The 13,446-nt window shown below is 54.9% G+C and overlaps 1 protein-coding gene across 3 annotated transcripts in view; it reads left to right on the top strand.

Annotated features, from left to right (window-relative positions):
- The window catches only part of CUX1 (cut like homeobox 1), a 470,808-nt gene that overhangs the window by 451,115 nt on the left and 6,247 nt on the right, over nucleotides 1-13,446 (top strand). For all 3 annotated transcript variants that reach the window (XM_032255085.1, XM_032255084.1, XM_032255083.1), the window contains exons 15-17: nucleotides 7,882-8,009; nucleotides 8,758-8,824; nucleotides 9,779-9,891. In XM_032255085.1, the coding sequence (XP_032110976.1) occupies nucleotides 7,882-8,009; nucleotides 8,758-8,824; nucleotides 9,779-9,891 (308 nt within the window). The remainder of the gene's footprint in view (nucleotides 1-7,881; nucleotides 8,010-8,757; nucleotides 8,825-9,778; nucleotides 9,892-13,446) is intronic.

Raw genomic sequence — 13,446 nt, 5'->3', positions numbered from 1 at the left:
GAGTCCCACCCTGGGGAGCCATCGGCTTGGCAGTGACATCCAGGGTGGCCAGAGCAGATGAGAGGGCAGAGTGAGGCATCTGTGGCCAGTCTCTGAGCACCAGCAGCAAGGAGCTTAGCGGGGAGGGCAAGGACCAGCCAAGGAGACAGGGACTGAGCAGCCAGCTGGGGAGGAGGCCCAGGAGGGTCGGTGACCTGGAAACCAGCTGCTAACACAGCAGCTCAGATGAGAGCCGAAAAACAAGGACACAGCAACGTGCGGAGGTCACCGGGGACCTTGGCAAGGGCAGTCGTGTCAGGGGCGGCCAAGTCTGATGGGAAGGGCTTGAGGAATTGGAGGAGCGGAACTGGACGCTTGAGAAGAGATTTCTTCAAGGAGTTTTGCTGGGGGTGGGGGGGTCAAGGGAAGGGGTGCGTGTGCATAGGCACATGCCTGCTAGGAGGACGAACATGCCCGCATGCATGTGAAGGGAGAAGCAAGAGCTGGTGCCGCAGGAGACATGGTTGCGACGGGGTGAGAGGCCAGCACCTCCAGCATGGGGAGCCGGCTGGGGGTCTCGGCGGTCACCTGTGGCTGCCTGCAGGATCTACAGGTGCAGAGGCAGGGAGGGGTGGATGAGGCACCAGCCTGTCCCCGTCAGTGTCCTCCAAGCAAAGAGAGCGTGTACACCGAGCATCTCCACCACTCCTACCTGGCCTGCGAGTGATTTAATAAGACCGGGGTGGCCAGCCGCAGTGGCTCATGCCTGTAATCCCAACACTTCAGGAGGCTGAGGCGAGTAGATCACCTGAGGTCAGGAGTTTGAGACCAGCCTGGCCAACATGGCGAAACCCCCTCTACTAAAAATACAAAAATTAGCCAGGCATGGTGGCACATGCCTGTAATCCCAGCTACTCGGGAGGCTGAGAGGCAGGACAATCGCTTGAACCCAGGAGGTGGAGGTTGCAGTGAGCCAAGATCACACCATTGCACTCCAGCCTGAGTGACAAGAGCGAAACTCAGTCTCAGAAAAAAAAAAGACAGGGGCCCCCTGCATCTTCAGGAAAACCATGGGTATGACACCGCTGGCCTTGCTATCTGACTCTAATTATGCTAAGTCTCTGCAGTTAATTCTTCTGCAGTCAGAAATCATGCCTAGACCTTTTTTGGGCATGGGGTGGAGGGGGACAGGTCTTGCTCTGTCACCGAGACTGGAGTGCAGTGGTGCAATCATAGCTCTCTGAAGCCTCGAACTTCTGGGCTCAAGCGATCCTCCCACCTTAGCCCCCTGAGTAGCTGGGACCACAGGTGCACGCCGTGACACCGGCTAATTTTTGCATTTTTTTGTAAAGATGAGGTTTCACTGTGTTGCTCGGGCTGGTCTCAAACACCCGAGCTCCAGCAGTGCTCCCACCTCTGCCTCCCAAAGGGGTGGATTCCAGCCGTCAGCCACCGCACCCAACCCTCCTGAAGTCTTGGCCTTGAAGATGCTTTGATTCCCTCCTCTGCTCTGTAAGGTGCACCCTCTAGGATGTCTTTCCAAGTTCTCCCGGAAGATGAGGTTCCACAGTCTTTCCTGAGGGGAAGGGGACCGTCTTGGGACCTTGCCCCACAGACTCCTTTTCTGAGCCCCTCCCCCTATCTGATGCTCACTCATCCACCCTTCACCTGTCACCCCGCTCTCCCCTGAATGAAGCCTGTCCCTCTCTCCTGGGTTTCCAGGTTGCAGATGCTCCATTCCACACACTCCATGCATCTCAAGATCCCATCTCTGGCTGGGCGTGGTGGCTCACGCCTGTAATCCCTGTACTTTGGGAGGCTGAGGCAGGTGGATCACCTGAGGTCAGGAGTTTGAGACTGGCCTGACCAACATGGAGAAACCCCGTCTCTACTAAAAATACAAAATTAGCCGAGTGTGGTGGCGCATGCCTGTAATCCTAGCTACTTGGGAGGCTGAGGCAGAAGAATAGCTTGAACCCGGGATGCAGAGGTTGCAGTGAGCCGAGATCGCGCCATTACACTCGAGTCTGGGCAACAAGAGCAAAACTCTGTCTCAAAAAAAAAAAAAAAAGATCACCTCTCTGGCACATGTTACCCCCCTTCCACCAGGTGTGCCCATCGGGCTGTGCCTTACACACCCTGCACGCCCCCACCTCACTCAGCCTCTCTGTAGCTTCCGACCCCAACCCTCCCTGTTCATTGACCCTCCCTCTTCACCTTGGAGCCTTCCCTTTCGTCTTCCTGGTTTCTGCACTGCCTCCCGCCGCCTCTTCTCAGGGTCTTGGCGGGACCCCCTTTGTGGGTCACCCCGAGAGGTTCTGGCCACACTCACACAATAGCGCTCTCTCTGGACTCATCCAGCACCCCTGATTTTCTGTATTAGCCGTTCTTGTATCGCTATAGAGAAATACCTGAGGCTGGGCAAGTTATCGAGGAAAGAGGTTTGTTTGGCTCATGGTTCTGCAGGCTGTACCAGAAGCGTGGAGCTGGCATCAGTTTGGGTTCTGGGGAAGCGTTGGACCTTTTACTCATGGCTGAAGGCAAAGTGGGAGCAGGCGTGGGACATGGCAAGAGCAGGAGGGAGAGAGAGAGAATGCGGGTGGGGAGGCGCCTTAAACAACCATCCCTGTCTCAAAGACACCACCACGCCGTGAGGGATCCGCCTGTCCCCTAAACACCTCCCACCAGGACCCACTCCTAGCCCTGGGGATTAATTACATTTCTTTCTTTTTTTATTTTATTTTATTTTATTTTTATTTATTTATTTATTTATTTTGAGACGGAGTTTCACTCATGTTACCCAGGCTGGAGTGCAATGGCGCGATCTCGGCTCACCGCAACCTCCGCCCCCCGGGTTCAGGCAATTCTCCTGCCTCAGCCTCCTGAGTAGCTGAGATTACAGGCACGCACCACCATGCCCAGCTAATTTTTTGTATTTTTAGTAGAGACGGGGTTTCACCATGTTGACCAGGATGGTCTCAATCTCTTGACCTCGTGATCCACCCGCCTCGGCCTCCCAAAGTGCTGGGATTACAGGCTTGAGCCACCGCGCCCGGCCTTTTTTTTTTTTTTTTTTTTTGAGACAGAGTCTTGCTCTGTCACCCAGGCTGGATTGCAGTGGCGTGACCTCGGCTCACTGCAACCTCCACCTCCTGGGTTCAAGCAATTTTCCTGCCTGAGCCTCCCGAGTAGCTGAGACTACAGGCGCGCACCACTATGCCCAGCTCCTTTTTGGATTTTTAATAAAGACAGGTTTCACTGTGTTTGCCAGGATGGTCTCGATCTTCTGACCTCATGATCTGCCCGCCTCGGCCTCCCAAAGTGCTGGGATTATAGACGTGAGCCACCCGCCCTGACTTTTTTTTTTTTTTAAGATAGTGTCTCACTCTGTCACCCAGGCAGGAGTGCAGTGGCACAATCACGGCTCACTGCACTCTCTGCCTCCTGGGCTCAAGTGATCCTCCCATCTCAGCCTCCAGAGTAGCTGGGACTACAGGCACACACCACCACACCCAGCTAATTTTTTTATTTTTATTTTTTGTAGAGATAAGATTTTTCCACATTGCCCAGGCTGATCTTGAATTCCTGGGCTCAAGTGATCCTCCGTCCTCAGCCTCCCAAAGTGCTGGGATTACAGGCAAGAGCCACTGCAACCGGCTTGATTACATTTCAGCATGAGACGTGGACAGGGATGAATATCCAAACTGTGCCATTCCACCCTGCCCCCCTCACCCAAATCTCATGTCCTTTAGGCTGGCGTACGATGGTGCCATCTTGGCTCACGGCAACCTCCGCCTCCCAGGTTCAAGCGATTCTCCGGCCTCAGCCTCCTGGATAGCTGGGATTACAGAAGCCTACCTCTATGCCCAGCTAATTTTCTTTTGTATTTTCAGTAGAGATGAGGTTTCACCCTGTTGGCCAGGCTGGTCTCAAACTCCTGACCTCAGGTGATCTGCCTGCTTCGGCCTCCCAAAGTGCTGGGATTACAGGCGTGAGCCACCTATTCGGGCCCCAAAGTCTTAACTCATTCCAGCATTTTGGTCACAACCATCAAGCCCATCTCTAAGAAGTTCCAAAATTTCCCTCATCTTCCTGTCTTCCTCCAAGCCCCTCAAATTCTTCCAAGCTCTAACGGTTGGGTCCCTAGATCTCCTCAACCTGCATCTCCAGGCCCAGGCCCATGGGTCCAAATCCCAGCACATGTATGCCCTTAACTGTTCACAAGCACCTTCGTGCATACCAGAGCCAAGCCAGGCAGCTGCCCGCCCCTTCCCACAGCGGGCCAGGCCGGGGCCTCCCCACCTGGGTTCTCCCCACCTGGGTTCTGAACAGCAGTGGGGTCCCCGGCTCTCTCTCCTGCTCCTTCTGTGGACTTGCCCCAGAGCCCTGTACCCCAGAGAATGAAGAGCTTCCCCAAGGTGGTGAAATTCATAAACGGCAGGGCCAGAATGCAAGCCCGGTTCTGGACTGGACATCAAGTGGCCACTTGATGTCACCTGTCACCCAGGTTAGAGTGCAACGGTGCCATCTCGGCTCACTGCAGCCTCACTGCAACCCGGAGATGTGAGCCCCCCACTTCCCCACCTGCATGTTCCAGCCTCCAGCAGAGGAGGCAGGGTGAGGCAGCGGTGGGGGGAGGGGACTCTCCCGTGGCAGGTGAGGCCCTGTCCTCTCAGTACCTCTAAGTAAGGTCCCTCTCTCGGGAAAGCCCGCACAGCCAGTCTCCTGGCCTTCGTGTCCTCCCAGCGTGGAGTGACAGTTTCAAAGCACAGCTCTGGCTGCCACTGAGATCCAGTTGGACTCTGGGACAGTGTCCAGATCCTGTCCCCTGTAGATTACAGGTGTTCCCTGTCCACACCCGCCCCCCCACCCACCCAGAGCCTTCCCTCCAGCCTCACTGCCTTCCAGCCTCCGCTGCCCCGCCTTACCCAGCCTGTTCTCTCTGCCTCGTGAGCAGCCACCGCCCATTTCTGCTGCCTGTGCAACCAGCCTGCACCCCTATCACCACAAGCCATCTCTTCAGGGATGGCCTCCCCCAACCACTCAGCCCTGCACCCCGAGACCCCCTCAGGAGCTAACCCAGTGCCCAGAGCATCTGCAGCAGCAGCAATGGCCAGAATGAACCATGGGCCCTTGCCAGGATAGTGGGCCACCAGCTGGGAACCGAGGCAGCCTAGGATAGAGGGTTGGCAGCCAGGGCGCTCACACCTGCACAGAAACGTCACACATACGCGCGGCGGGACCGTGTGCCCACCCCTGCAGTGCCTGGGGACCAGGCCCACGCACCCCATCAGCTCCCTGCTGCCCACGGACAGTGCTGGGAGCTGCAAGTCGCTCCCACCCCAGAGACCTGATCGAGACCACACTGGGGTGGCCACAGACGAGGGGCAGATAAAACAGGCAGTGTGAGGAATCATCTCAGCAGCTTTTTATCCACCCCTCTTGCCAGACGCACACCTCCAGGGACAAAGGCTCACTCTGGCTGGGCAAAGTCACCTCTCCAAAGGTTCCCCATCTCAGCCCTGTCTCTCTGTCCCCCAGGCCCTCATCCCTGAGGTGGAATGTGGCTTACCTGAGCCTTGTTGGGGCCTAATGCCCTCTTTTTATCCCAGGAGCCTGTCCCCATGGGATCAGTCCCAGCACGGTTCTTGCATGTGCTCCCAAGGTGCTTCTCCCAAACTGAAGCATCCCTTCCCTTGGTCCAGGCCCTTCACCTCTATTAATGTGACCCAAGTTTCCATTAGCCTTCTGGTGGTTTCCTCTCCCTACATCTCACAACTGCTGTCCACCTCCCTTCCTAGGCATGCGTGGCTTAGGAGGGGAGGTGGACAGCATCCCACTCCAGAGACCAGGGCCCAAGGATGCTACACTCAGGCCGGGAGCTGAGGCCATATGGAGTATCTCTGGACCTCTCTCCTTTGGGGTCTACTTAAAGCCCCTGCAGGTGGCCCAGGGCCAGCCCCCAACCTTCCCCCCACCAAGTCCTCCCTCCAAGGCCTGGTCCTGCCCTCAGGTCCTGCCTCTTCCCTTGTCCCCTCCTCACTTCTGCAGCTACCACCTCCCTGCCAGGTACCCAAGGGCTCAGTGAATGTCTGAAGGAAGAAATCCATTCAGGGGTCCAGCACGGTGGCTCACGCCTATAACCCCAGTACTTTGGGAGGTCGAGGCAGGGAGATCACTTGAGGTTGGAAATTCGAGACCAGCCTGGACAACATGATGAAACCCCATCTCTACTAAAACTACAAAACTTAGCCGGGCTTGGTGGTGTGCACCTGTAATCCCAGCTACTTGGGAGGCTGAGGCAGGAAAATCACTTTAACCCAGGAGGCAGAGGTTGTAATGAGCAGAGATCGCGCCATTGCACTCCAGCCTGGGTGACAGACGAGACTCTGTCTCAAAAAAATAAAATAAGGGCCGGGCGCGGTGGCTCACGCCTGTAATCCTAGCACTTTGGGAAGCCGAGGTGGGTGGATCACCTGAGGTCAGGAGTTCAAGACCAGCCTGGCTATCATGGTGAAACCCCATCTTTAAAAAAAAATTATTATTATTTAATAAAAAAATAAATAAAATAAAATAAAATAAATTCATTTGGGGGCTGAACGAGGCGAGGCTCTGGTGTGAGGAAGGGCTTAGACAGAGCTGGGGGTGGACGCCTTGGGTTTGGTCCCAGGTCGGGAAGCCTCTGTTCTTTGACTGTAAAATGTGGACTGTCTTTTCTGACCCATCTATAAGGGGAACCCGGGAGTGGGAACCCAGGAGCATGTGTGGGTAAGGCTGGGCTGCCCCATCCTGGCCCAGGACGCTGAGCTGGGACAGACGGTCAGCGTGCCGTGCAGTCAGGGCTGACTCCAGAGGAGGGCGCATAGACCATCACCCCCCTCGCCGCCATCCTCCGGCACTGCCCACTGCCTGCAGCCTTTGTGCATTTCTGAGGCCACAGTGCCCCCTGGCGGCCACACAGCCCACTCTGAAGGACGGCGTCCTAGGTCTCATGCCTCGGTCGCCCTCTCTGCAGCCCCGACAGCTCACCCTGAGCACAGTTTGTTGTCACCATGTTACAAATGGGGACCAGAAAGGGGGAATCCAGCAGCCCTGAGTTGCACAGTCCACCAGCAACAGGGCCAGACCTCACCCTCGGGACTGCCCTCCTCCAGGGCCACTGATGTCTGCCTGGCGATGCGTGCTTGGGTCTGGGGGCCTTCCCTGACACCTCCCACCCTCCTGCAGGACAGAAAAGTCACAGTTGGGTGCTTTGTTATAAAGATGGCCCTGGAACCTGGAAGGGGGTAGAGAGAGACAGGGCTGGGGGTGGAGGGACACCTTGGGGTCCAGTCTGCTCTCACCACTGCAGCTGGACCCTCTGTTGGGGTCTAAGCAGCTTTGCTGTGAGCCCAGAGATGGGACCCCTACGCACCCTCACTGCACCCCCCCACACACAGCTTTCTCTGTCTCTTCTACCCCCAGGCTTCCCTCCAGACTGTATCTCAGAGCATCAGCCCTGGATGCAACTTGGGCCTCCTTGTCCTGCATGACAAGCAAAGTGAGGCCCAGAGAGGGAAAGGGGCTGGCCAGGCCCTCCAGACGGCCAGGGGCAGAGCCACATTGCACTGGTTTCTCCTAAATCCCTGACTCGAGCTTTTCCCCTACCCAGAGGATTTCACCCATCCAGAGAGTGCTTGGGGCCAGGAGTGCCTCCAACAGTCAGGGAAGGCTTCCTGGAGGAGGAGGCCCTAGGTCTAATGGGGTCTTCTAGGCAGCAGCAAGTTGGGGGGAATAGCTAGCGCTCTCATGACATCCAGACAGCCCTGCTTCCAGACTGTAGGTTGGAAAGGCAGAACCAGGGGAGGGCACAAAGGGTCCCACCAGGCTCCCTCTGACAGCCATGTCTTCCTTTGGCCACAGGACGCTGTGCGGAGCTGCAGGTTCGTGTCACTGAAGCTGTGGCCAGAGCCACTGAGCAGAGAGAGCTGATCGCCCGCCTGGAGCAAGACCTAAGCATCATTCAGTCCATCCAGCGACCCGACGCTGAGGTGAGCCCACCCCCCTGCCTCACGCCCACCTTGCTGCCTGCCCAGGGTTCTTTTAGCCTCTGCAAACACTGACTTCTCAGATAAGCCCATGTATCAGGCAGCTGGTGATAACCCAAAGGGGCTGTCACATAAAACCACTGGGTCCTCCCTGCTCACTCCATGCATACCATGCTGCCCCCGATTTGGGGTGCCAGGCTATGGGGCAGAGGCCACAGGGCTTCCTAGAGGTAGCACAGAGGCCCCTCTTTCCAGGCATTGCCCTGAGAGCAGAGGCAGAGGTAAGGCCGGGACCATGTACCCATCTCCAGCTAAAGGTCCCGGAGCCCGGAGATCACCGCAGGCTGGGGCGTAAAGAACCCAGGGAAGGCATCTCCTCGCCCATCTCCCATTCTATAGATGCAGCAGTGGGATTCCGGGAGAGAAGTCTGGGCTGCTCCAGGTCACGTGGCAGGCTGGTTGCAGGGCCAGGGAGGCCCGGGTGCTGTTGCATGTCGAAGCTGAGTGGCCTCGAGGAGAGCCCCACTGCTCTTGAACTCTGAGCTCAGGAGTGACCCAGGGCCCAGCCGTCTTTTCTTTGGTAGCGCCTGGGCCCTCCTGCAGCCAGCCGGCACCCCGGTAGCCCCGCCCACTCCTTGCCACGCCCGCTCATTGCCACACCCACCCCGCCTTTTGCCTTGGCCGCGCTGAAAAGGTGTGTTCCGTGTCCACTGAACGGAGGCACCCCCTCATCTCTTCGTGTCACCTGCAGGGTGCTGCTGAACACCGCCTGGAGAAGATCCCCGAGCCCATCAAAGAAGCCACTGCCCTATTTTATGGTAAGGAGAGGCCTGACCCGTGGGAGGAGGAGGAAAGGAGACAGGTGATTCCGCCTGAGAACCCAGATCCCCAAAAAGCAATCTTTTCCTCTAAGAAGGGCAGACCCCCACCCCTGCAATGCAGCAGCAGCCTTCAAAGGGTCGGATAAGGCCAGGTGTGGTGGCGCACACCTGTAGCCCCAGCTACTTGGGAGGCCAAGGCTGGAGGATCGCTTGAGCCCAGGAATTGGAGGCTGCAGTGAGCTATGATGGTGCCACTGCACTCCAGCCTGGGCCACAGACAGAGACGCTATCTCTAAAATCAAAAAGGTAGATCAGCCTCACCATCTACCTTTCTGGATCTTAGCCTGACACCCCCCACCTTGGGGACCTGACCCCCCCGACCTTGGGGACCTGACCCTTTGGCCCTGTCAGTGGCCTGTGAAAGGCTGGTGAGTGGTGGTCAGCTAGGCCTCACTGCCGAAGTACAGTCAGGGCTCCATGCAGTGGGGGAAGGTGGCCTTCTTGGGTACTGAGGCCGGAACCTGTGGCTGCTGGACCAGGATACTGGGGGTGTGCCCATGGCTCCCCAGCTCCCGTCCTGCCCCTTTGCTTCCCCAGGGGCTGTAGGCCTATTCTGATAGCTGCCGGGTCTCAGATTGAAGGACAGAGTGACAGGGAGGGGAGCTGTGGGCCTGGCCCTCTGACAGTGCAGACGGAGAAGCTGGGCCCTTCCCCAGGGTCCCTATTGTCAGATCAGCCCCTGCCATCCATTCTCACACTCCCTGATTCCCCTGGCTGTCCCCACCCTCCCACCCCCAACCCACCACCTGCCCAGCACCAGGGGGTCAGACACCATGTGGCTTCTATCCTGTGGCATTTGGCCAGAAATCCTTCAGGGGTGGGGGACCCAACCCAAGGGCCCCCTGATGGGTTCCACCCTCTGCCACCCCAAACCATCCCTCTGCCTGCTAGGACCTGCAGCACCAGCCAGCGGTGCCCTCCCAGAGGGCCAGGTGGATTCACTGCTTTCCATCATCTCCAGCCAGAGGGAGCGCTTCCGTGCCCGGAACCAGGAGCTTGAGGCCGTGAGTAACAACCTTCTCTCCCTCCTGTTCCTTGGGCCCAAGGACACAGTAGGGGAACACACAAGCTTCCAGGAGAGAGTTTCAGCGCAGACCGTGAACCTCAGGGGGGACAGATTTGTTCTATGCAGTCAGGGAGGGCTTCCTGGAGGAGGTCGTGCAACACTGGATTTTGAAAGAAGACTCAGGCCAGGCACAGTGGCTCACGCCTGTAATCCCAGCACTTTGGGAGGCTGAGGCAAGCAGAGCCCTTGAGGTCGGGAGTTTGAGACCAGCCTGGTCAACATGGTGAAACCCCATCTCTACTAAAAATACAAAAATTAGCCAGGCATGGTGGTGCAGGCCTATAATCCCAGCTACTCGGGAAGCTGAGGCAGGAGACTCACTTGAACCCAGGAGGTAGAGGTTGCAGTGAGCTGAGATCACGCCACTGAACTCCAGCTTGGGTGACAGAGCAAGACCCCTTCCTTTTTCAGGTTGAATAATATTTCATTGTGCATTTGGACCACACTTTGTTTTTCTGTTCACCTATTCATTTAAGTCGCTTCCACCTTCTCGTTATTGCGAAGCAAATAATGCTGCTGTGAACATGGGCATACAAACATCTCTTAAAGTCCCTGCCTCCAGTTCTTTTGAATGTCTACCCAGAAGTGGAATTAATGGATATTATGGTAATTCAGTGTTGAATGCTTTTTTTTTTTTTTTTTTTTTTTGAGACGGAGTTTCGCTGTTGTTACCCAGGCTGGAGTGCAATGGCGCAATCTCGGCTCACCGCAACCTCCGCCTCCTGGGTTCAGGCAATTCTCCTGCCTCAGCCTCCTGAGTCGCTGGGATTACAGGCACGCACCACCATGCCCAGCTAATTTTTTGTATTTTTAGTAGAGACGGGGTTTCACCATGTTGACCAGGATGGTCTCGATCTCTTGACCTTGTGATCCACCCGCCTTGGCCTCCCAAAGTGCTGGGATTATAGGCTTGAGCCACTGCACCCGGCCAGTGTTGAATGTTTTTAGAGGAAGCGCCATACTGCCATGTACTTTTTTGTGCTGCTCACATTTTAGCTGTTTGTTTTTGTTTTTGAGATGGAGTCTTGCTCTGTCGCCCAGGCTGGAGTGCAGTAGTGTGATCTCAGCTCACTGCAGTCTCCACCTTCCAGGTTCAAGCAATTCTCCTGCCTCAGCCTCCCGAATAGCTGGGATTACAGGTGCCCACCATCACACCTGGCTAATTTTTTGTATTTTTAGTAGAGACGGGGTTTCACCTTCTTGGCCAGGCTGGTCTCAAATTCCTGACCTCAGGGGATCTGCCCACCTCATCCTCCTAGAGTGCTGGGATTACAGGTGTAGCCACTGCGTCCAGCCACTGTTTGAATTTTGAATAGTATGAAAGAAACACTTATTCAAGCATTTGAATAAATTGAAAAATGAGATTTCATTTCACCTTGTCCTTAGATTAGCAAATATTAAAAACACACAGGCCGGGTGAGGTGGCTCACACCTGTAATCCCAGCACTTTGGGAGACCGAGGCAGGCAGATCATGAGGTCAGAAGTTCAAGACCAGCCTGGCCAATATAGTGAAACCCCATCTCCACTAAAAATACAAAAATTAGCTGGTCGTGGTGGCACACACCTGTAATCCCAGTTACTCGGGAGGCTGAGGCAGAAGAATTGCTTGAACCCAGGAGGCAGAGGTTGCAGTGAGCCAAGATTACACCACTGCACTCCAGCCTGGGCGACAAAACCAGGCTCTGTATCAAACAAAGAAACAAAAAACCACACAGTGTGTGATTCCGTATATATGAAACGCCCAGTATAGGCAAATCCATGGGACAGAAAGGAGACTACCGGTCACCAGGCAACAGAGGAGGGAATGAGGAGTGACTGCTGGCAGGTTTGGGGTTTCTTACTGGGGTGATTTTAAGTGTTCTGGAATTAGGTAGTGGGGATGGTTGTGTAACACTGTGAATACAGTTTAAATGACCGAATTGTACACTTTAAAATGCCGATGTTGGCCAGGTGTGGTGGCTCACGCTTGTAATCAAAGCACTTTGGAGGCCAAGGCGGGCAGATCACCTGAGGTCAGGAGTTCAAGACCAGCCTGACCAACACAGTGAAACCCCATCTTAAAAAAAAAAAATGCCGATGTTTCTGTTATGGGTGTTATATCTCTTTTTCTTTCTTTTTTTTTTTTTTAAAGATGGGTTTTCATCATGTTGGCCAGGCGAGTCTCAAACTCCTGACCTCAAGTGATCCGCCCACCTTGGCCTCCCAAAGTGCTGGGATTACAGGCGTGAGCCACCGCGCCCGGCCGTTATATCTCAGTAGTAGTTTTTAAAAGGCTAATATCAATGATTAAAAAAAAAAATGTGAAGAAATATGACCGGGTATGGTGGCTCATGCCTGTAATCCCAGGACTTTGGGAGGCTGAAGTGGGAGGACTGCTTGAGCCCAGGACTTTGAGACCAGCCTGAGCAACAAAGTGAGAGTCCATCTCTACAAAATAAAAAAAAGTAGCTGGGCATGGTGGTGCAATCCTATAGTCCTAGCTACCTGGGAGGCTAAGGTGGGAGGATCATTTGAGTCAGGAGGCTGAAGCTGCAGTGAGCTCTGATTGTGCCAATTCATTCCAGCCTGGGCAATAGAGCGAGACCCTCTCTCTAAAATATATAGACAGGGGGCCAGGCACGGTGGCTCACGCCTGTAATCCAAGCACTTTGGAGGCCAAGGCAGGTGGATCACCTGAGGTCAGGAGTTCAAGACCAGCCTGACCAACATGGTGAAACCCCGTCCTAAAAAAAAAAAAGAAATATACATAGATAGATAGATAGATACATAGATACATAGATATAGATAGATATAGACAGGGACCAGGCACGGTGGCTCACTCCTGTAATCCCAGCACTTTGGGAGGCAGAGGCGTTTGGACCACTTGAGGTCAGGAGTTTGAGACCAGCCTGACCAACGTGGTAAAACCCTGTCTCTACTAAATACAAAAAATTAGCCAGTCGTAATGGCGCATGCCTGTAACCCCAGCTACTTGGGAGGCTGAGGCAGGAGAATCACTTGAACGGGGAGGCGGAGGTTTAGGTGAGCCAAGATTGTGCCATTGCATTCCAGCCTAGGCAACAAGAGCGAAACTCTGTCTCAAAAAATAATAATAATAATAATAAATAAAATATCATATATTAAGTTTGAAGCAAAAGTAATCGTGGTTTTTGCCTTTACTTTTAATGGCAAAAACCACGATTATATTTGCACCAAACTAATACATGTTAAGAAACCTGAACCGCCGGGCGCGGTGGCTCAAGCCTGTAATCCCAGCACTTTGGGAGGCCGAGGCGGGTGGATCACGAGGTCAAGAGATCGAGACCATCCTGGTCAACACAGTGAAACCCCGTCTCTACTAAAAATACAAAAAAGTAGCTGGGCATGGTGGTGCGTGCCTGTGATCCCAGCGACTCAGGAGGCTGAGGCAGGAGAATTGCCTGAACCCAGGCTGGAGTACAATGGCGCGATCTCGGCTCACCGCAACCTCCATCTCCCGGGTTCAGGCAATTC

This window comes from Sapajus apella, unplaced genomic scaffold (genome assembly GCF_009761245.1).
Source record: "Sapajus apella isolate SASKATOON/1434 unplaced genomic scaffold, GSC_monkey_1.0 scaffold88, whole genome shotgun sequence".
NCBI lineage: Eukaryota > Metazoa > Chordata > Mammalia > Primates > Cebidae > Sapajus > Sapajus apella.
Note: the sequence above shows the minus strand (reverse complement) of the source record. Positions and strands in the feature narration are given on the sequence as shown.